The 21,774-nt window shown below is 32.0% G+C and overlaps 1 protein-coding gene across 3 annotated transcripts in view; it reads left to right on the plus strand.

The window, feature by feature from the left end:
* LOC143079759 (Fanconi anemia group A protein-like) overlaps positions 1–21,774 on the plus strand; it is a 70,026-nt gene that overhangs the window by 13,944 nt on the left and 34,308 nt on the right. For 2 of the 3 annotated variants that reach the window (XM_076255335.1, XM_076255334.1), the window contains exons 5-19: positions 1,262–1,354; positions 3,384–3,457; positions 4,479–4,567; positions 7,536–7,603; positions 9,641–9,674; positions 10,219–10,365; positions 11,410–11,486; positions 11,976–12,117; positions 12,564–12,697; positions 15,923–16,129; positions 16,372–16,428; positions 17,213–17,295; positions 19,026–19,086; positions 19,643–19,692; positions 20,950–21,026. In XM_076255335.1, coding sequence (XP_076111450.1) covers positions 1,262–1,354; positions 3,384–3,457; positions 4,479–4,567; positions 7,536–7,603; positions 9,641–9,674; positions 10,219–10,365; positions 11,410–11,486; positions 11,976–12,117; positions 12,564–12,697; positions 15,923–16,129; positions 16,372–16,428; positions 17,213–17,295; positions 19,026–19,086; positions 19,643–19,692; positions 20,950–21,026 — 1,393 coding nt within the window. The remainder of the gene's footprint in view (positions 1–1,261; positions 1,355–3,383; positions 3,458–4,478; positions 4,568–7,535; positions 7,604–9,640; positions 9,675–10,218; positions 10,366–11,409; positions 11,487–11,975; positions 12,118–12,563; positions 12,698–15,922; positions 16,130–16,371; positions 16,429–17,212; positions 17,296–19,025; positions 19,087–19,642; positions 19,693–20,949; positions 21,027–21,774) is intronic. The other variant, XM_076255336.1, reaches the window with a different exon arrangement.

The raw sequence follows: 21,774 nt of genomic DNA on the forward strand, positions 1-21,774 counted from the left end.
TGCACAAAGTGTGTGCTTCGAATTTTGATCCGTCAAAAAACATGGCCACCCTTACTTTAAATAGAACATAGGGGTAAGTTTTTGTGTTTTGGTCTGTTTTTCTTATACTATATGCAATAGGTCTACTAAAATTGGTGTATAGAATGATTGTAAGGTGTACATGTCTAGCTGACAGGTGTCATCTAACCTTGACCTCATTTTCATAATTCAGTGGTCAAAGTTAACTTTTTTAGTTTTGGTCTATTTTTTTAATACTTTATGCATTAGGTCAACTATATTTGGTGTATGAAAATATATTATGATCTATATGTCGGTTACGCAGGTTTTATTTGAACTTGACCTCATTTTCACAGTCCATTGCTAAGTTTTAAGTGTTTGTGTTTTGGTCTCATTTTCTTTATTTATAAACAGTAAGTCATATATATTTGTAATATTGAAGAATTGTTAGCTGTACATGTTTGCCTGGCATGGTTCAATATGTTCAATAAGGCATTGTTTACCAGGTGGCCGATTCAGGCTCTTGAGAGCCTCTTGTTTTGTTTTGGTATACTGATGATGAGCTAATAAGTCACAATTTCTTTTATTTGCATGATTCTTGTATAATTCTTGTACTTATTAATTGGGAAAATAACTTAAAAATGGAGAAAATTGGCCTAAAAAAATAAAGGATACAAAATGTATATTTACCAGAAACATGCTCTTGTTGTAGGAGTCTACAGAAATGTATATCTACCAGAAACATGCTCTTGTTGTAGGAGTCTACAGAAATGTATATCTACCAGAAACATGCTCTTGTTGTAGGAGTCTACAGAAATGTATATCTACCAGAAACATGCTCTTGTTGTAGGAGTCTACAGAAATGTATATCTACCAGAAACATGCTCTTGTTGTAGGAGTCTACAGAAATGTATATCTACCAGAAACATGCTCTTGTTGTAGGAGTCTACAGAAATGTATATCTACCAGAAACATGCTCTTGTTGTAGGAGTCTACAGAAATGTATATCTACCAGAAACATGCTCTTGTTGTAGGAGTCTACAGAAATGTATATCTACCAGAAACATGCTCTTGTTGTAGGAGTCTACAGAAATGTATATCTACCAGAAACATGCTCTTGTTGTAGGAGTCTACAGAAATGTATATCTACCAGAAACATGCTCTTGTTGTAGGAGTCTACAGAAATGTATATTTACCAGAAACATGCTCTTGTTGTAGGAGTCTACAGAAATGTATATCTACCAGAAACATGCTCTTGTTGTAGGAGTCTATAGAAATGTATACAAGTGTGGTTAAAGAACTGATGAAAGGACAATATTTTAACAGACCAAGATTCCTGAATATATTATGTAATGAGGTAAATGCAACATTATCATTGTTTATAAAAAAAACCAGAAGTTGTAACAATTAATTAACAAACAAGACATTCTTTGACATTTTCAATCTATTTGGGTACTTTGATTGTTTGAATTTATGCAATTTTTCACAGATTGGACACTTTTTATATCATACCTGGATTATTTCCTCAAAACTTCATGTTATTGTTGCGTTGTGAAAAGGAAGCTTCATTATGAATTTTAAAGATTTTCTTATTTTCTGTTCCAAAGTTACAGGACTTGAATTGTTAGATTTAAGTAAATTTTTCACATGTTGTACCTTAACTTAGTTTGCTTGCATTGATTCACCTGAAACTTTTCATAATTGTTTTAATAACACATAATAATAATTAGGAGGTGTTGTATGATTGCCAACAGGCTTTAACTCACCAGATAAATACAAAGGAAAAAAACATCACAACAGACTGATTTAATAAATATATAGATATGTTGTTTCAGAGTTATGGGACTTTTACCATCAAGACTGTCAAAAGTAATTTATAGATGCACATTAAGGGAGTATTGTGTGCTCTTAATACAGTTGTTTATTAGTCCCCACCGAAAAAGTTGAATGGGAATTTAGGTTTGCACTCTGTCTCTGTCCATCTGTCAGTCCAGCAAATTAGTTTTCCACACTTTTTTTTATATTCTTGAAGATATTTATTCATAATTTGGTATATTCTTATATCAAGACAAGTTTCAGATTAGAATGATTTTTGTCAGGCATTCGACTTTAGTCGAAAAAGCGAGACTAAGCGATCCTACATTCCGACGCCGTCGGCCGCGGTGTCCACAAATATTCACTCTGTGGTTAAAGTTTTTGAAATTTTAATAACTTTCTTAAACTATACTGAATTTCTGCCAAACTTGGACAGAAGCTTGTTTATGATCATAAGAAAGTATCCAGAAGTAAATTTTGTAAAAATAAAATTCCATTTTTTCCGTATTTTACTTTATATAAATGGACTTAGTTTTTCTGCGAGGAAACATTACATTCACTCTGTGGTTAAAGTTTTTAAAATTTTAATAACTTTCATAAACTATCCTTGATTTGTACCAAACTTGGACAGAAGCTTGTTTATGATCATAAGATAGTATCAAGAAGAAAATTTTGTAAAATTAAATTTCCACTTTTCCGTATTTTACTTATAAATGGACATAGTTTTTTTTTGCCAGAAACAAAACATTCACTCTGTGGTTTAAGTTTTTAAAATTTTTATAATGTTCTTAAACTATCCTGGATTTCTACCAAACTTAGACAAAAGCTTGTTTCTGATCATAAGATATTATTCAGAAGTAAATTTTGTAAAAAGAAAAATCACTTTTTCCATATTTTACTTATAAATGGACTTAGTTTTTCTTCCAGTTAACATTACATACAGTCTGCAGTTAAAGTTTTATAAAACATTTATTAGATTCATAAACTATCCTGGATTTTTTACCAAACTTGGAAGCTTTTTTCAATCAAAAGACAGTATCGTGAGGGAAATTTTTATTGATGTTTTTCCTCATTTTTGTTGAGTCTGCGATTAACAGCAAAAGTAGGCGAGACACTGGGTTCCGTGGAACCCTTACGAATTTTTTTCTGGTCTGATGAATATGCAGGATTATGGTCCTTGGACATATAAATTTCAATCAAATAATTAGTTTTCCACGCTTTTTTTCATCATGCTTCAAATTATAGACTTGATATTTGTACAATAGTTTACACCATGAAAAGTTATAGATCAAGTTGGTATTTTGTTCCAGTACAATTATTTTTAACCGGTAGGCAATAATCTCAGAATGCTTGTTGAAATTGATGTCCAATATTCCAAATTTCCCGTTTAAAAACTCATCAAAGATACTAGGCTTATATAAATTTACATCAGTATAAAAGCATAATCTTCAGTAAGTTCAGTATTGGATTGGTATTTAAACAAAAAAAGATATTTATGTTAATAGTTTGTTTTCTCATTCTCTATCAATTTAAGCTCGTTTGTAGATCTGATTTTTTTCTTATTATTGTAGACCTGTTTACCAGTTCCCATAATGTATATATTACATGAAGAAAACATAATGTCTGTAACTTCATATCTCAGATTGTAAGTAAAACACAGAAAATGTAATGTTAATGAGCTTATTAAAAATAGATATAAGAAGATGTGGTATGATTGCCAATGAGACAACTCTCCATCCAAGTCACAATTTGTAAAAGTGAACCATTAGAAAAGTACTCTTCTAACATATTGAATGAAGATGGTTGTATTTGTGCCAAACATAAGGGAGTAACTGCATAAGAACAGTGCATTTCAAGTTGGTGTTAATTTTTGCAATTTGAATGTAAAACAACAATGTATTGTCTAACATAAAATAGTTTGGTCAGATATCTGAATGCAGGAACGTTATGGAGAAAGAGTACCGTATTAGAGACTTTCAAATGTTCTTCAACTGATAGTAAGTAACCAATAGGAAAAAGAAGACGTGTTATGATTGCCAATTAGACAACTGTCCACAAAAAACCAAAATGACACAGACATTAACAACTATAGGTCACTGTACGGCCTTCAACAATGAGCAAAGCTCATACCGCATAGTCAGCTATAAAAGGCCAGGATTTGACAATGTAAAACAAGAAAACAAGAAAACTAACGGCCTTATTTATATAAAAAAAACGAACGAAAAACAAATATGAAACACATAAACGAACGCCAACCACTGAATTACAGGATCCTAACTTGGGACAGGCACATACATAAATAACGTGGCAGGGTTAAACATGTTGAGGGGATCCCAACCCTCCCCCTAACCTGGGACAGTGGTATAACAGTACAACATAAGAATGTACATTTGTAAGATTATGTAGAAAGTAGTTGTTTACTCCTTCAAAATAGATGTATATAACAAGTTAAGGTCAAGTGAAAGTTTAGATTTAACATAATACATGTAAAAGAAATTGGGGTCTGCATGATCATTTGCAAAAAACTATTGACGTACATAGTGTTTTCGATTTCGCGGTTTTCGAATTCGCATTTTTGCCCAATAGAATATGAAAGGCGAAAACAGGAAATGGCCTTAACCGGCCTCCATAGTTTTAAGTTATTCAATTGGATGTTTGTTTTTCAGCAAACAGACAGATTCTAAATTTATTTCTATGTTTGCTGAAGAAATTCTGAGCTCTGGAGAGACTAACAGAGAAAGTAAACATTTTAATGGTATTGTATAACATTTACTGTTTACTATTAGACTATTTGTTCTGTTTGATATTTTATAGCTAGCTTGCATCAATCAGGTAAACATATACAGTTTAGGTTCATCTTTTTAGTTTGATGCAAGACAAGTATTTGGTTTATTGTTTGGTTTGTGGTATTTTTAAGCGGACTTGGTACCACAATGTTATTTAAGCTCAAAAAACATTAAGACCTTAACTATACACATGGAAAAAAGTATTGCAACACCAAATTGAAATTGAAATTAAAAAAACACTCTTTATTTTTTTGTGATATAATTTGGTAAAATAGAACTAGTTAAACATTATTTAAGTATCACCTGAGTTTAACCAATAAATATCGACTCGATAAGTTTTTATCTGCACATGCAGCTACTGTACCTGTAAACAGCAAAACAGATGTTTTTACCCTCATTGTTTTCAACACTTTAAATAACCAAGTTTTTAAAGTTATGTGATTGACACCTTGTAATGGGTCCCTGACAACTCTTAACTGCAGCAAGATGGCAGATTATCAGCATAAGAGAAGCAGGGATGTCGCTGTAACAACTGCGCATATTGTTGGTCATCACCATTCCACTATAAGTCTTTTTGAGAATAAAAATCAGGCAATAAACGCTGTTAAAGACCTTCCGAGATAATGAAGACCCCCTATATCATTTGCTAGAGAAAATCAAGCATAATGAAGGTTGGTCAGAAGTTAACCCATTGCATACAAGACAATCCTAAAAAGAGAGTGGTGGCCATACAGGAGCCTTTTAACAAGACCTGTTCGAGATCAACTCATCGCTACTGGTTATCGTGCGATTAGAACCATTTTGGAGACCTTTGCTAACAAACAGACACACAGTTTTCCATATCTAATGTAGTGCAGAGCACGCCAAAGTTGGAAATTAGCATCGTGGAGGAAGATCCAATGTTCAAATGGAATTTGGTTCATCTTCCTTGGCCCGATCGTAGCCCGACTTTGAACCATATCGAGCATATATGGGACACTATTTGGCGAAAAGTGCGCGAAAGGACACCCCAGTTCAAACACATCATGAAATAAACAATGCCCTTCATCAGAAATGGTTGCTGCTACCTTAGCAACAAATTAGTCGATTTATGGCAGGAATCAGAAGACGTTAAGATGCGGTTATCCGTTTTAATGAAGGCTGCGCACAAAGTATTAATTCTTTGGCATATAACGATCAACCATGATGTGAACAGTCATCTGAAGATTAATTTTGAAATGTCTGACATTGTAAAGTTCGACTACAGTAAAAGTTGTAAAATGCATTTTTTTGTACAAAAAACACTTCATTTTGTTATTAAAATTGTGGTTATATAAATCATTTTTTTTCAAACATTTTTTGTTCGTTTCAATGCCAATGTTATCATAAACTATGTTTCAATAATATTATACACATATTTTATGATATTTCATCCAAAAAAAGAGGCTGATTTTTCAAGTTTTAACAAATCAAGGTGTTGCAATACTTTTTTCCATGTGTATATTAGGAATGCTTTCTAAGCATGTGTAAAGCAAAATTATATCTAGGTGAAATTTAATCCGATTGAAAAAATGTCACAGTAGTTGTTATTTTTTTATCTGGAGGAAAATATTTTCATAGGATATTCTATCTGGGTAGTTATTAAAAAACTATTGAATAGTTATTAAAAACAAATAATCTTTACAAATACTATGAAATAATAATAGTGTATTATTAAAGCTAAATTGTTAAAAAAAATGTATTATAATGGGAAATAATTTCACAGATTATCATTGAAAATAATATCTTGAAATATTCAAGTAAATATTCTATTAAAAAGACAATGCAATTATCATGAAACATATGAAAGAAAACCAGAAGTAATTTCAAAGAATATAATTGTGAAATAATATGATTAATTTAATATATATGTAAAATAAGGTAAGTGAAATACAAGTGAGTTGTTTTCAGATCTCAGTACAAATATAAATTAAAAAGTAAAGGTAGAAATATAGTTGCATTACTACTGTAAACAGTAATTGAAGAATTTGAGTATGATGATATTTTTGGGGACAAAGATGTAGTTGATGATTATATGAAAATCAGATGAATCATAGCATAACAATATGTTGGAACAAAAGCAATTTCAACAGCTGGATAGTATTTACCTGTGAAATATTATCTGTCTTATTAAATCATGTTTTAAGTCATCTTTTTATATAAAAGAATATAAAAAATAAGATTCAAGGAAAAATTTCACTATGAAATAGATTCAGGAATATAATATAAATATCTTTAAAATATAATTTTTTCATAATTACCTCCCTTTGATTGATAAATTGTGCAAGTTTGTTCTACCTTTGTGAAACATTTATAATTATGGTCAGGTATATATTGATTGCGAGTAACTTACATAGTAGTTAATGGGACTCTATTTCACAAGTTTCTGTGAAATATGGAACGAAAAATATATACTGGTACATACTATCCACATAACACAGATAGATTTTCACTCCTTTGGAAAAAATCTACCTGAGAAATACCATGTCTGGAAAAAAAATACTGTGAAAAATTATCCCCAGGATAAAATATCACAGAGGAAGAAATAAACCGTTGCACATGCAGTGTTTGATTTTAATTATTGTTTATTTAAGATATAATTTGAAAGAAGTGTAGATAACTAAAAGATGCAACTTTATGAAAAAAAAATTTCAAGGATTGTAACCCATTATAGTGGTCAAAATCAATTGTCCTCAATAAAAGAGATATAAAACATTGATAAAAGGTTTACAATAAAATTAAAGTAGTTTCTTAAGATTTTAGACTTTTCTGAAGTCACAATAATCCTCAAATTATCCTTCATTTATACAATTTTATGAAAAATATGTGAATCATAAAAATATTGTTGATAGAGGTATGGATTGTTATAGAAATATTTGTACAGCATATGCGAAGATGAAACTTTTAGTGTTATTACAGGTGTCTTAAGTTTGTTAGTGAACCACTGTTTTCCAGAAAAGTCAGAAACAGATCATTCTGTGAAAAAGGTAATTTCAAGTTGTTAAAACAAAATAAAAAAATAAAGAATCCAATTGAGTTCTTTAAAAAAAAGTAGTTGGTAAACTTCTGTGAGATGGGAGCAGAGCAGTACAAGTTTACCAAAATGATATTCCAAAATCACAACATAGCATTAGATTAAAGGCTTAAGAGAAAACCAGTGGCCTGATTTATGTTTTCTGGACATTTTACAGTTTGTTCAATTTAGATATCCATTAATTAAGGAATAACAGTACTGTAGTTGAAGAGTTGCCACTGTCAATTGTTGATTTGAAGGTCGCAAATGCAGTTTTACTGGCGACGCGTAGCGGAGAAAGTAAACTGGAGATTTGCGACCATCAAATCAAAATTGACGGTGGCAACTCTTCAACTACCGTACTGTTATTCCAATTCTAATGCATTACAAAAAGAAAAAAAAAAGATAAAACTTGAAAAAATGTCTAATTTGACAAATAGAAAAAAATCCGCGAAACTTCATGAATGATTTTGGCACAAAGACGTCATGGCTAAACGTGACGTCATACAAATGAAAACTTACTAACTGGAGGTTATAACGAATATACCTGTACGCTTCAAATTGGGATAAAATTACATTAAAATGGCATATTCGAGGTTGGTGTTGTTTTATTTTCCATTATGTAGTAGTAATCGAACATATGTTGATTCAATCAATTCAAAATGGCGGGTCCCTCCATAGTTACGCCTGGTCAACTGTGGATTTGACGGCAACTTTGAGCCAATGAAAAAAATTGTAACATCCAAATTGCATTAGAATTGAACATATTCTATATGGAAAGTACTGGCCACATTAGTATATGTCAGGGCTGTAACATAATACATAGATGGGACCTAGGGAAAGCACTTCCAAATCTCAACTATTGGTGGGTGGTGCTATTTATGTTATTGCATAGTGGAAATTTTTAAAGTGCCTTCCCTGGATACAATGTATGTTTTAATGGAACAGCCCTCTGACAGAAGTAATAAGGAAAACAGAAGACAGAAGTAAATACTACACTGAACATTTTTTTAGCATTTTTATATTCAAAAATTCGAAAATGATTTGATACTACATAAAATGTAATATACTCTCTATACTAGTGTTCAAATTTAAGTTTTATCAAGATGTAAGTTGTAACAAACATATTTATCGTATTGTATGAAAAAAACTCTTGCCTACATTTGATACTTAAAAAATTGGTTGATATTGATGAAAATCTTAGTGTATGGTTTTAATAGAATTGAATAATGACATTAACTGGTCCCATTTACTGTAAAGATAAAGAACAACAGTAAACTTTCATTTACTTTGTAATGTGATTATTCTATGGTGATCAAATATGATTCCATCATGTGTTCTTTTTCTCCAATATAAAATTGAGAATGGAAATGGGGAATGTGCCAAAGAGACAACAACCCAACCATAGAAAAAAAACAACAGCAGAAGGTCACCAACAGGTCTTCAATGTAGCGAGAAATTCCCGCACCCGGAGGCGTCCTTCAACTGGCCCCTAAACAAATATATACTAGTTCAGTGAAAATGAACGCCATACTAATTTCCAAATTGTACACAAGAAACTAAAATTAAAATAATACAAGACTAACAAAGGCCAGAGGCTCCTGACTTGGGACAGGCGCAAAAATGCGGCGGGGTTAAACATGTTTGTGAGATCTCAACCCTCCCCCTATACCTCTAGCCAATGTAGAAAAGTAAACGCATAACAATAGCACATTAAAATTCAGTTCAAGAGAAGTCCGAGTCTGATGTCAGAAGATGTAACCAAAGTAAATAAACAAAATGACAATAATACATAAATAACAACAGACTACTAGCAGTTAACTGACATGCCAGCTCCAGACTTCAATTAAACTGACTGAAAGATTATGATTTCATCATATGAACATCAGGCACAATCCTTCCCGTTAGGGGTTTAGTATCATACCATCATAACAGATACGAGAAGAACATAACCCGTGTCATGCCAACAACTGGTTTTTGAATAATTTTAATTTGATGTTCTTTACTGTAGATCTGTACAACAGTTTTAATACAGACAATATGCCGTAAGTTAATTAACAAATATTATGTGTTCAGAAATTATGTAATGTGGCATCTGATTATTTTTCATTTAGATCTGTCTGACATATGATCATTCAAATTAGACAAAAAGGATGCATGCATACCAGACAATATGTTTTATATACTTGAATAGCTTAGATTTACTATACAACATGTGTACGTAGATGTACTTTTAAAACGAAATCCAATATTTTATTCAAATCTTCAGAAATGTGCTGCAGATTTCCTGACTGTTAATTGGTTGGCAGCTTTTCTGTATGCAGTGACCTCAATCTATAACACCTCTCTAGAAATTTGAAAAGTGCAAGTGCAAAAGGAAACAAATGTGATGATAGAACAAGTAATCAAATGTAGAAGGAAGCGTGTAGTGACAAAATGGTAAGGCATAGGAAAACCCAAATAAACATCATTCTCAGTATCATCTCCTTTATTTTCATATTGTCCATGATTCATTGTTTATTGTTTATCAATGTCACCAAATCTTTTTTATCAAATCGACAAATGTAAGATAAAGTTATTTATTTTCAGAACATCTTAACAACATGAAGAATGACAAAAATTCACTCCTCATTTCATTGGTTCCATGTGATCACATGATTTGCTCAGAAGTTTCCTTGAAGAAATATGGATGCTTCTTGTTACAACAGATATTTACCTACATTCCCACTATTTCTGGTATGTATTAATATCTAGTAAGAGAGAAGGTTTCCTCGCTTTTGCAAGATGTCAGTCTGCGAGAGAGATTATTAAAGTGGCATGTAACTGCACCTGCTCAGAATGCTTACCAGTAAGAGTCAACTATTTTAATGTGAATTACAATCATTATTATCAATTTATAAACCCCAGTTTTTAAATGTTTTTGGTTGTGTAAGTGTTGCTAAATCTAAAGTTTTCTATGTTGTGTTTTGTGTAAGTGTTGCTAAATCTAAAGTTTTCTATGTTGTGTTTTGTGTACTGTTGCTAAATCTGAAGTTTTCTATGTTGTGTTTTGTGTACTGTTGCTACATCTGAAGTTTTCTATGTTGTGTTTTGTGTACTGTTGCTAAATCTAAAGTTTTCTCTATGTTGTGTTTTGTGTACTGTTGCTAAATCTGAAGTTTTCTCTATGTTGTGTTTTGTGTACTGTTGCTAAATCTAAAGTTTTCTATGTTGTGTTTTGTGTACTGTTGCTATTTCTAAAGTTTTCTATGTTGTGTTTTGTGTACTGTTGCTAAATCTAAAGTTTTCTCTATGTTGTGTTTTGTGTACTGTTTGTCTTTTTCTTTTTTAGCCATAACAATGTCAGTTTGTTTTTGACATATGAGGTTGAATGTCTCTTCTTTTGCTTAGTTTCTAAGACTGTGTTTCACAAAATATGAAAATTTCATTTTTAATTAACTTTTTGTACAGATAAAATTATTCTGAGAAACATATTTTGAAAATAAGCTTTGTTACACATAAAAATTAATGATATTGCTGCTCCGGAACAAATGGACAACATAATTGTATGTCCATATACCAGGTGACTGAGGAGGAAAATAACACCAAACTTTCAATTAGATATTTGTTTTTTTAGGATGTATATATCAAGCAGTTGCTATCTTTTGGTTTAAAATTTGGAGAATGGTGTCTTATGCCTTCTAGATTTTAGATTGGTATATATTTTTTATGTACATGTACATGTTTATATAGTTTTCAAATATAGGATCTGACTTAATCAAGTTTTCATTTCTATTGTAGTTGCTGAATCTTTTCGCCTACAGAAGAATTGGAAATTTGCCAAACTACCAATTCAGTTTACTGAGTTGTGTAAAGAGGTGAATAATTTAGGAATGCATATAAGGTTGTATGTTTGTAAAATGAGACAATGGCTTTGTTGTGAATGAAACATATTTCTGTTTTAGTAATCGATTTAGGAGGCCAAACACATATAAAGATACAGAGCAAAAATAAAATAAAGTTGTAACAGCAGGTTTACAAAGCTGACATTTGCTTTAATGGGAAATAAATTCAATAATAGAAGACGGTCATGTTAAAAAATAATTTCAACTTTTGTTTTCTTCTGTTGTCTGTTATGAGGCAACAAGGAAAGGGTTCTATTATAGATATGATTATTTTTGCAATCAGTATCAGTTAAGGCAATAGTTTGTACAACCCCTGTTAATTGACAACAGAAAAAAACACCTTTTTATCCTTCAAAGATTTTGTTTAGGAGACAAGCGTCTCTGAAATAAGTATACTTATAATGATTTTGAAGGTCATACAGTGTCAAATTTCCTATTCTGTGTACTAAAAACTTATTTCAGATTTTATTAGTTTTGGATGTAGAAGATGTGTTGGGGATGTTGAAGCAGACATTAGATTCATCAGATGTAAATTGGTATCATTTCTGTGCATTCTGGTCTGTATTTATTATCTGTACCCAGAAGTCAAGAAGTCTTGCTGAAGGTAAGGAAAACTTTAAAAAAAAACTTAGTTTAAGTTAACTCACTCAGCTAGGAAAATCCTTTTCTTGTATTAAAGATTAGATTGAATCATTCTTTAAATGAAATAAAATTACGAAGAAATGAAACTCAAAATAAACATTGTATATAGTTTTCTCGTTCCGTGGCACATGTGCTTCATTGCCACATAATTTTCTGACTCAGTGCATGTATCAATTTGATGTGTTAGCACATCTGCAGATAAGGTTATTATTACACAAATTCCTGTCATTTAACCAGGTTAAACTCTTATTAATGAAAAGCTAAATGAAAGATGCCTTCTAAATAAACAAATTAAGATTCTTGTCTTTTAGCCAAGATTGCATATAAGTAAGAAATTTATCATTCTTGTAGAGAAGTTGCTGTACTTAAGCCTGTTCTAGTATCACTTGGTTTCAAAAAATATTTCAGATATTTTGATTCAGTTATTGAAGATGGCTTTTGAGGAATCCAGGACTGACCACATTTTAAAAGTATTTTTGATTTGTCGCCAATGTTGCTTTGAGGGATCACATGTCTTCCATTCATACCAAGACTGGTTTCTGGTAAGTCAAGCTGCCGAAAATAAAAGTTTTAATCCCCAAAGTATATTTTAAGATTTGGTTACACTTTTTTTTTATATGCATTGAGGTAGTCCAAAGACAGATCTATTGTCCGCTCTACATAGGCAGAAGACAAGAACAGGGTTTAGTTCAATATCGTAGCTGCTATCAATATTTATGTAACGACTAGAAAGTAGCTACGCGTTCAATAGTCAAAATCTACCTAGCACTACATAGCCGCTACGATCTTGAACTCAACCCATGTCTAGTATCTCTGGACTGTCCGTCATAAAGACCTTTGGTAGAAAACTTTTGTCAAAGTTTTCTTGGGTTTTATTGAATGGAAAATATTAATATTTTGTCTGGATAATATTGAGTTGTAGCAAGTGAGCATTTTTGGAAAGTTTGCTATAGCTTGCTATAGCTACTTTCCATAGGCGTCAACCTTAACTTCTGATGAGACAGACTATCGCAATGTTCTGATCCATGATAATGTAGTACTAGTGTTCGAATTCTCATTCTTGGATATTTTGAGTTGCTAATCTTTTGAAAAGATTACAGCTTGAAAAAAAAAGGAATAAATGTTCACCGACAATTCAGATGAGTTAACATCATTTTGAAAATAAATATCACAAACACTACTTTGCGGATCGGCCATTGGCTGAAGAGAAAATCAAAAGAAATCTACTTGAGACAGCGTTTCATTCATGAATGTTTCATGAATGAACTTTTTCCCGCACTATTTTTTACTATGTACGATATTTACAACTGTTTATTATTGAATAAGTAAAAGCCCGAGTGTATCGAAAGAAAATCCGGTATGCGAGAACAAGTAGATATTTGACCAAGTTGTCAGATAATTGACAAGTGATAATGGTTTGATTTATTTTAACAATACACAGGTGATAGAATATAAAATAATCGATAATAATGTGGCTTGTGTCTCACGCCAAGGACGAGTAAAGGTAAATACCGGCTTTAATAGAAAAGTGCATTGTTTTTGTCAAACTGACATCGATCTGAAAGTTTTGATGCCAAAAATCATTTGAAAACTTTATTGCGTTATTTAAATATCTAGCTGTTTCACATTCTAATGTGGATATAAGGACCTTCACTCGTTCAGCATGCTCAAGTGGATCAAACTGACAACAGAAAAACATTGTCTTAATGACAATTATCATAGCATCCGTATAATTTAAAAACAACCGAGTCATCATCTACTTCTTAGAATATTATAGTTCAGTGTATCAAGACCGAGGTCAAGCTAAAGACAAGTGCTGTAGAAATTATTAAAATGATCTAATAACATTTGTCCATGTACTAGCACAATGACTTTCTTAGTGCTTAACAATGCAGTGGCGGATCCAGAACTTTTTATCCTCACACTTTATTCCTGGGGCAGTATGATTCTTTAAGATTGTGAATGACCTATAATTAACAATGTGTCGTCCTAACACAGAGGCAATGATTACTAGTATATCAAATAAATGGCTTAAAACAAAAATCTCAAATGTCATTGCTTCAATGGTAATTACACAGCAGCAACTAAAATGTGTTACAGGGTTATAAGCACCTCAGATCAACAGTGGCGGATCCAGAAATTTTCATAAGTGGGGGCCCACTGACTGACCTAAGAGGGGGCCCGCTCCAGTCACGCTTCAGTGATTCCCTATATAAGCAACCAAATTTTTTCCCAAAAGGGGGGGCCCTGGCCCCCCCCCCCCCCCCCCCCCCCTAAATCCGCCTCTGATCAACATTGTATAAATCTAGTGTATATAAACGTTTTATTCCTGAGGTCATACTACTATTTTTATGCCCCCACCATATTGAGTTTTATCCTTGTTTTTTTCTGTAAGTATGTACGTCCCTTACTTGTACGTATGTCCATGCATCCCAAAATTGATTTCTGTTCTCTTACTTTAGTTTGCATAAACCAAATTTTATGAAACTTATACGCAATTCTTATATTAAACACAAAACACAAGTCAAGTTTGAATTTTGTTGGCGTCACTTTTACCATTCTAGATGTAAAGGGGTGAAATTTTCAGTATACCCTATCAAGTATATTTACCCTTATATGTGTATATATAAGTTTGACTTGTAGCTTTCTTCGGTTATACATTTATCCGGTGAATATAAAAACGGTCTTTAGATTTAGAAGTATAGATATGTATATATATAAAACAAGAATGTGTCCATAGTACACAAGTGAGTACAAAAGTTCAGGGTCGAATCCGATACCAATACCAATAGTACATGTATATTCACCTATTACCTATTACCTTATCTGTACATTTCTCATCTGACAGGTGCACCACCAAACGATGTATTTCGAATTTTGCTATATACACGGGTCATAATTGCAGGGTTGACACTAATAAATTCAATCATTGTCAAATTGTTCCCTATTGTAGTATTTTAATCAGTAAGACTTTCTAAGATGACAATACGAATACTAAAATTTTTAAAATAAGGCGTATAGGTACAGTTTTCAATTTGTTAGCGGGCATGACATAAAACAGCGAATCAAAGAATTCAACTTTATTTATAACTAAATGAATAAATATAGGACAATGCTGCATGTTCATTAAAAAATAAAAAAATACTTCAGGGCCTTTTGTTTTCCGAATAATTAATATTACCAATAATTGATAAGTTCCAGGTCGACAGGTTCAAACAGAAAGATTTTGAAAGCAGAGGAAACTGTGCATCTTATAATGGGCATGACTTTATCATATGACAATCCCAATACTAAGTCACGGACCCCCAATATCACGGGTGTGTTCTAAGTTTCAAATTGATTGGACTTCAACTTCATCAAAAACTACCTCGACCAAAAACTTTAACCTGAATGGGACAGACAGATGAACGGACGGACGGATGAACGGACGCACAGACCAGAAAACATAATGCCCATAAATGGGGCATAAAAAGTGATTTTTGGAAATTGCTGCGAGACAATGGTTTAGTTTGAAAAATCAAAACTGTGATTTAGTACATATTTGAAATAATACACGTGTATAACCTATTTGAAATAATGCACATATACAGTTGCAAACTTTCCAGAGGTGCTATCCAGCACTTTGATTTACATTCCTCATGCAGCCTTATCCTTTTTGATGCATATGATATATTTTGAACATTATAATGTTTTGATAAATAATTTATTTGACAGAACTCTTGGTTCTGCCATGTATGCAACCTTGTTAATTATGTATTTTTTATTAGAATTTATTTGGTGACAGCCAAAGGTCTTTAGCAAATTCAAAGAAGACATTTACATGCTTGATGAAGGTTTTAACTGATCTGGTACCATATGATCAGCCATCTTGTTTAAAGGTTCATATCCTGCGACCACCATTTGTACCTTCAAAGTGTAAAGAGCTACTATCAGATTACATTGTCCTTGGAAAGACTAGACTAGCTGATCTAAAGGTACATTTTGTTTAAAAACTTTAATTTTGATCTAAGTTGTCAGAAGACTTTTAGAGTTGTCAGAAGACTTTTAGAGAGAAGGAAATGTTTAAAATTGCAGTTTTAACGTAGAAGTTAACTTCAGTTTTCTTTGTTGTACTGTTTAGGAATTTTTAATTAACCTTATCTGTTGTAAATTTACAATTTATTTTTTTGCGAATTCTTGTGAAGTTGAATTTAATGTAAAGTTTATTTTACACTAGGAACCATTAGAACAAGTTGGAATGTTTGACACATCAAATGGTTCATCTTCTTCCAAGGTAAGTATTTATACAGGATATAATGAATTTTGCCGAAAAAGGTAGGTTGCAGAAAAAGATATTGATTTATAAGTTATACTTTTCCAAATTCCTAGTTGTATTTTGAGCATCAAAACTTGAAACATTACCTTATGTGCTGAATTTTTCTGAATCAATGCTTGAATTTGGATTCCCTGATTCCCACCAATTGTGTGATTATAAATTCAGTTGTGGTCATGGTTTCAAACTTTGTTTGTAGCCAAGTTGGATTGACTGATCTTAATTAACTAAGAATGCCAGTTTTCCTCCAAAAGGGGTTATTGTTTGGGTAACACTTATAATCAAACTTGTTTTGTAAGAAGATGTCCAAATATCTTATATCTTGTCGTAGTGTAGTGGTTAGCCCATTGGACTTCTAACATAAAGGTTCCTAGTTCAATTCCTGTTCTTTGGAGAAAATTTCAGGGACTGAATTTCCAGCTTTCCCTCAACACCATTTTGTCTTGAGAAACAATAATAGTCCGTCAAAAGGGGACGATAAATAGTGACCCGTATTAAAGAGATAGAGCCATATCTCTTGCAGGTTTAAGACAAGCTTGTAGATTTTGAAAAAGAAGAGTAGGCTAATGCCACTACAAGGCAGCACTCGCACCCTCAAAGTGAAAAGGGATTAATATAAGTTGCAATAACTTGTTTCCCAATCCACTATAATAGGCAAATATGTTTAAACTAAATATCTTGTTCTCAATTTGCCTTATTTAAGTATAACTTATATAAATAAATTTGATGGCTATTAAAATTTCAGAACCAGATGGAAGAAGATGTTCAAAAAGCATTGGCAGCATTTGAAACCAATAACAAAATGCCATCAGCTGTGATGGAAGCCAGGTATTATTCATAAATTGTTTTATATTGCCTGAAGTACAGGATGATATACATAATCCATAATATTGTTGATATTTTGAAATGTAAATGTGCTTAAATTTATATCATTTAAACTATTATGAGGGCAAAATAAGGACAAAATTCTTATCTGCTAATAACACACCAGTCAAGAGGTAGCAGTTCTTACCAAAAAGCAGTTTTCAATTTTTACTATTACCTCAGTTATTTATAATTTATGCACCTACATAGAAACTAGATTTATTGTCTAAGGCCCTGAAATTACTTAATTGTTAAATGATATCCAGTCTGTGCCAAAAACTTATTTGAAGCACTAGCCCTATGGGCTAGTTAAAAAAAAAAATTACTAGCCCGAATTTATATGTACTGGACCCAAAAAAATCTGTGTCACTGGTGAGGATCACGAAGTGATCCGAACCAGCTAGGGGGGTTTGGGGGCATGCCCCCCCAAGAAAATTTTGGAATATTAGATGTAAAATCCTGCATTCTGTGATTACATTTTTGTATCTGGAAGTGTATATAACTTTCCAGAAATATAGAGTTTTTTCTCCATGTAATATAAAAAATTCTACTTTCCTTAAAAAAAACCTTCTCAAAACTGTTGACAAGACTGTTTAAGACTCTTTTCTTTGAATTTAAGACATACATGTAAAATAAATATATACATGTAGATATAAACCCCTTGTCATCACATTTTGTTTAAATAATTTCTCATTCAAATTTGACTTTGGAAGTTAAAGAGATCATCCTTTCTGATGCAGACCAAGAAAAGAAGAAAATCAATAAGTTTTTAAATTTTATTCTTCATAATTTTTCATATTGTTTTTCAATTTGCTGAACAACTCCTGTTCAAATACAAATACAGATACAAATTTACCTCCTTTTCCCTGCTCCTTACAGTAGCTACAAAACATAACAAGATTCTCGTACTGGAGCCAGGGTCAGGGATGACCGTCCGTCCAATGAGTTTTAAATTCTCGGACCCGTTTATCCTCGTATTTTTTTTTAGCCTCCGTAACTTGGTCGGACTTGCGAGACGGCCTTTGTGGTGCCTTTCATGGTCTCGCACTTTCCGACAGTGAAGCCATGTATATTAAACGATATTTGTGAACAAAATTATGTGTACACTTTCGAAATGAAAACAAGACTGGTTCCACGTCTTCATAAAATTAACGGTAACCAGTCACTGAAGTCGTCCTAATAACCAATCGTCTAAAATACCCACAATATCAAGCGGGCAGTTACGAATTAATATCTTCCGACGCAAAAATGTTCAATTTTTTTTTATTTTCTGTTATGATTATATTTTATTCAGTCTATGCAACATAAATCAATCAATAATTACCAAAATTTGACATTTTCAAAACACGTGGTACTGACCGTTTTCGCGCTTCTTTTTAATTTTGAACAATCGGTTATTAGGGAGACCGTCAAAACTGGTTTACGGAATTTTTGCAAGGAAGAGAGTATCAGTTTATTAATATCGATGGCGTTGAGTGACATTCTGCGTTAACTTACGGTAACGATTAAAAAAGTGCACACAGATAAGCACTAGACCGGTCGGACTATCGGCAGTGTACGTTAACTAGTCCGAGCTTATTTAAACTAGACACGGGCTTCGGGCTACCGCTTAACGTCGCAGACTGTTTTAAATCAAATTGTAACCATTGATTTTTTTCTGGCTTATAAAACATATAAAATCACTTTATTTTCAGCATTTTCAGGAAGTCCTACTTTATTGGAAAATTTATTCCTGCATTACTGAAACCAAGACCAGTAAGTTTATAGCTCAATATATATATATATATATGTTAATGTTTGAAAATACTTTTTATTGAACAATTAAATAAAAATGTGTTGAATGAAGAAAGTTTGAAATTTTTATTAGAACTGTTTTGAAAATGTTTAACAAACTTTACCGGAATAAAACATAGAAAGTTGTCAACTTAAGATCCTCAGCTTTTGTGATTCATGAGCACAACATAGTAAATAAGAGACTGTCAGAGTGACAGCAAACCGAAATTTTTAACGTTTATTCGTGTCCTGGCAATTTTCAATATCACAATGACCATTACTCCTAAAAGGTAAAAGTGACAGTCTTCAATATTGAACTTGACCTCTATTTTGTCATCAGTAACAACATATTAAAATTTGAAAAGCTTTGGCTGAGTGGTTCAAGAGTAAATGCATGAAAACTTTTTGGCAGCTGCCCACTGTACATCCACAAATTCTTTGGAAATAAGGTTTAAAATGTGGAATGTTTTAAATGTTTTACATATTGTAGTCACACATTCAAAATAATAATGATAACTGTCTGTGTTATATTTCTTAGCTACCAGATATTCCTGATGCCAGGATGATTTTTATAGACGCTCTCAGGAAGTATGTATACGGCTTGAAATATTCTTAATTTAGTGTAAACATATTTTATTAATTAAATTCAGCAATGTACTCAAATAGGCATTTACATAATAATACAAGTGAAATAATTAATATGATCCAGAAACAAGCTGTTCGCTTATATTAATCCGTTTCATAAAAAGAACATTTCATATTGTAATACTCAAGGAGTAAAATGTTAAAAAAAAATATAACAATGTTACACTAGATGGAAAGAAGAGAGAAAAAAAAACATATAAGGTTGTGACACACAAGAAAGAAGAAAAAGATATACATCGGAAATTCAATAATAAAGTGTATGTTTCTGAACGGACACAATTATTTAAGATATAAGTATTACTTGTTGAACAAAATGTGTGCTATCATATGACAAATCGTTTGCTACTGAGTATAAATGCTTGAACTGCCAAGAATATTTCGATGTTTTGTTCATAGCTGAAATCCATTGAACCATGTAGCAAGATTTCTTCCGACAACAAATGTATTATATTGATATCATAAAAATGCTGTTCACGCAAAATTTGAAAATTCTTAATTTGATTTGTGTTCAACAAATCAGTTTGCTATATATATTTAATCAGTAAAACTTATTTTATCAGATATGGATATAGAGGTTATCAAAAAGTTTTAGGGGTCTCAATAGTGAATTGTGAAGTAATATTGGAAGGAAAGGGTTTAAAAATAAACCCAATAGACATTTAAAAGTATCTACTATAAATTTATTCCATAGAATCGAATATGATAGAAGGCTTTTTTACATGATATTAAAGTCTAGGATGATAGAGTAATGGAGTATTTATACTTTGCACACTTAGTTCAATAGAAAAAATATCAAAACTAAACAGCAGAGGCAACTATGAAATGTTATGATATTGCTAGGTAAAGATTAAAACTAAAGACACACAAAAATAAAACAGTTTTTTAGAGCAAGAATATTTCTTTTGGGAAAACTGAAGCTACTTTATAAAACAAGGTGTTTGTAGAAAATTCCTATTAAAAAAGATCCCCTTTAACTCACTAAAATACTGACTTACACACACATATGCAAACAAAAGAAAATTGGAAAAAAGAGAAAGCAAAACAATATATGGACAATACTCAAACTCTGATTTATGCGGTTGTTTACCATTGTAATGCTCAAACAATTAACTGTTTTGTACTTTTTCTTTGTAATATTCTATTCAGTTGCATCAGTCGTATAGGTTCTTCAATGATAACTTATTTTTTTTTTTTACAAAGAGTAGAGAAAATTCCACCAAATATGTACAAGACTTATAAAATTGATTGTAAGAAGGAGGCAGCAAACTTGTTACAAGGTATACAATATTATATATTTTTCAAGATAGTTTCCTTATTTTTTTGCTCACCTGACCTGAAAGGTCAAGTGAGCTTTTCTCATCTCTTGGCGTCCGTCGTCCGTCGTCCATAAACTTTTACAAAAATCTTCTCCTCTGAAACTACTGGGCCAAATTTAACCAAACTTAACCACAATCATCCTTGGGGTATCTAGTTTAAAAAATGTGTCCGATGACCTGGCCATCAAACCAAGATGGCCACCATGGCTAAAAATAGAACACAGGGGTAAAATGTATATTTTGGCTTATATCTTTAAAACCAAAGCATTTAGAGCAAATCTGGGTAAAATTGTTGATTAGGTCAAGATCTATCTGCCCTGAAATTTTCAGACGAATCGGACAACCTGTTGTTGGGTTGCTGCCCCTGAATTGGTAATTTGAAGGAAGTTTTGCATTTTTTGGTTATTCTCTTGAATACTATTATAGATAGAGATAAACTGTAAACAGCAATTATGTTCAGCAAAGTAAGATCTACAAATAAGTCAACATGACCAAAATTGTCAGAGAACCCCTTAAGGAGTTATTGTCCTTTATCAGTCAGAGCTCAGACATAAATAAGTCTGAATCTGCTTTTGACTCATAGAGGTCTAAATTTGTAAGTTTTAGGATTTGTCTCCCTTTAATGCAAGACAAAATACGACTTTAATAAGTCAAATATTGTTAAGCAAGAAATAATTGACCAGAATCAAAAAGTTGCAAATAACGACTT

This window comes from Mytilus galloprovincialis, chromosome 6 (assembly GCF_965363235.1).
Source record: "Mytilus galloprovincialis chromosome 6, xbMytGall1.hap1.1, whole genome shotgun sequence".
Taxonomy (NCBI): Eukaryota; Metazoa; Mollusca; class Bivalvia; order Mytilida; family Mytilidae; genus Mytilus; species Mytilus galloprovincialis.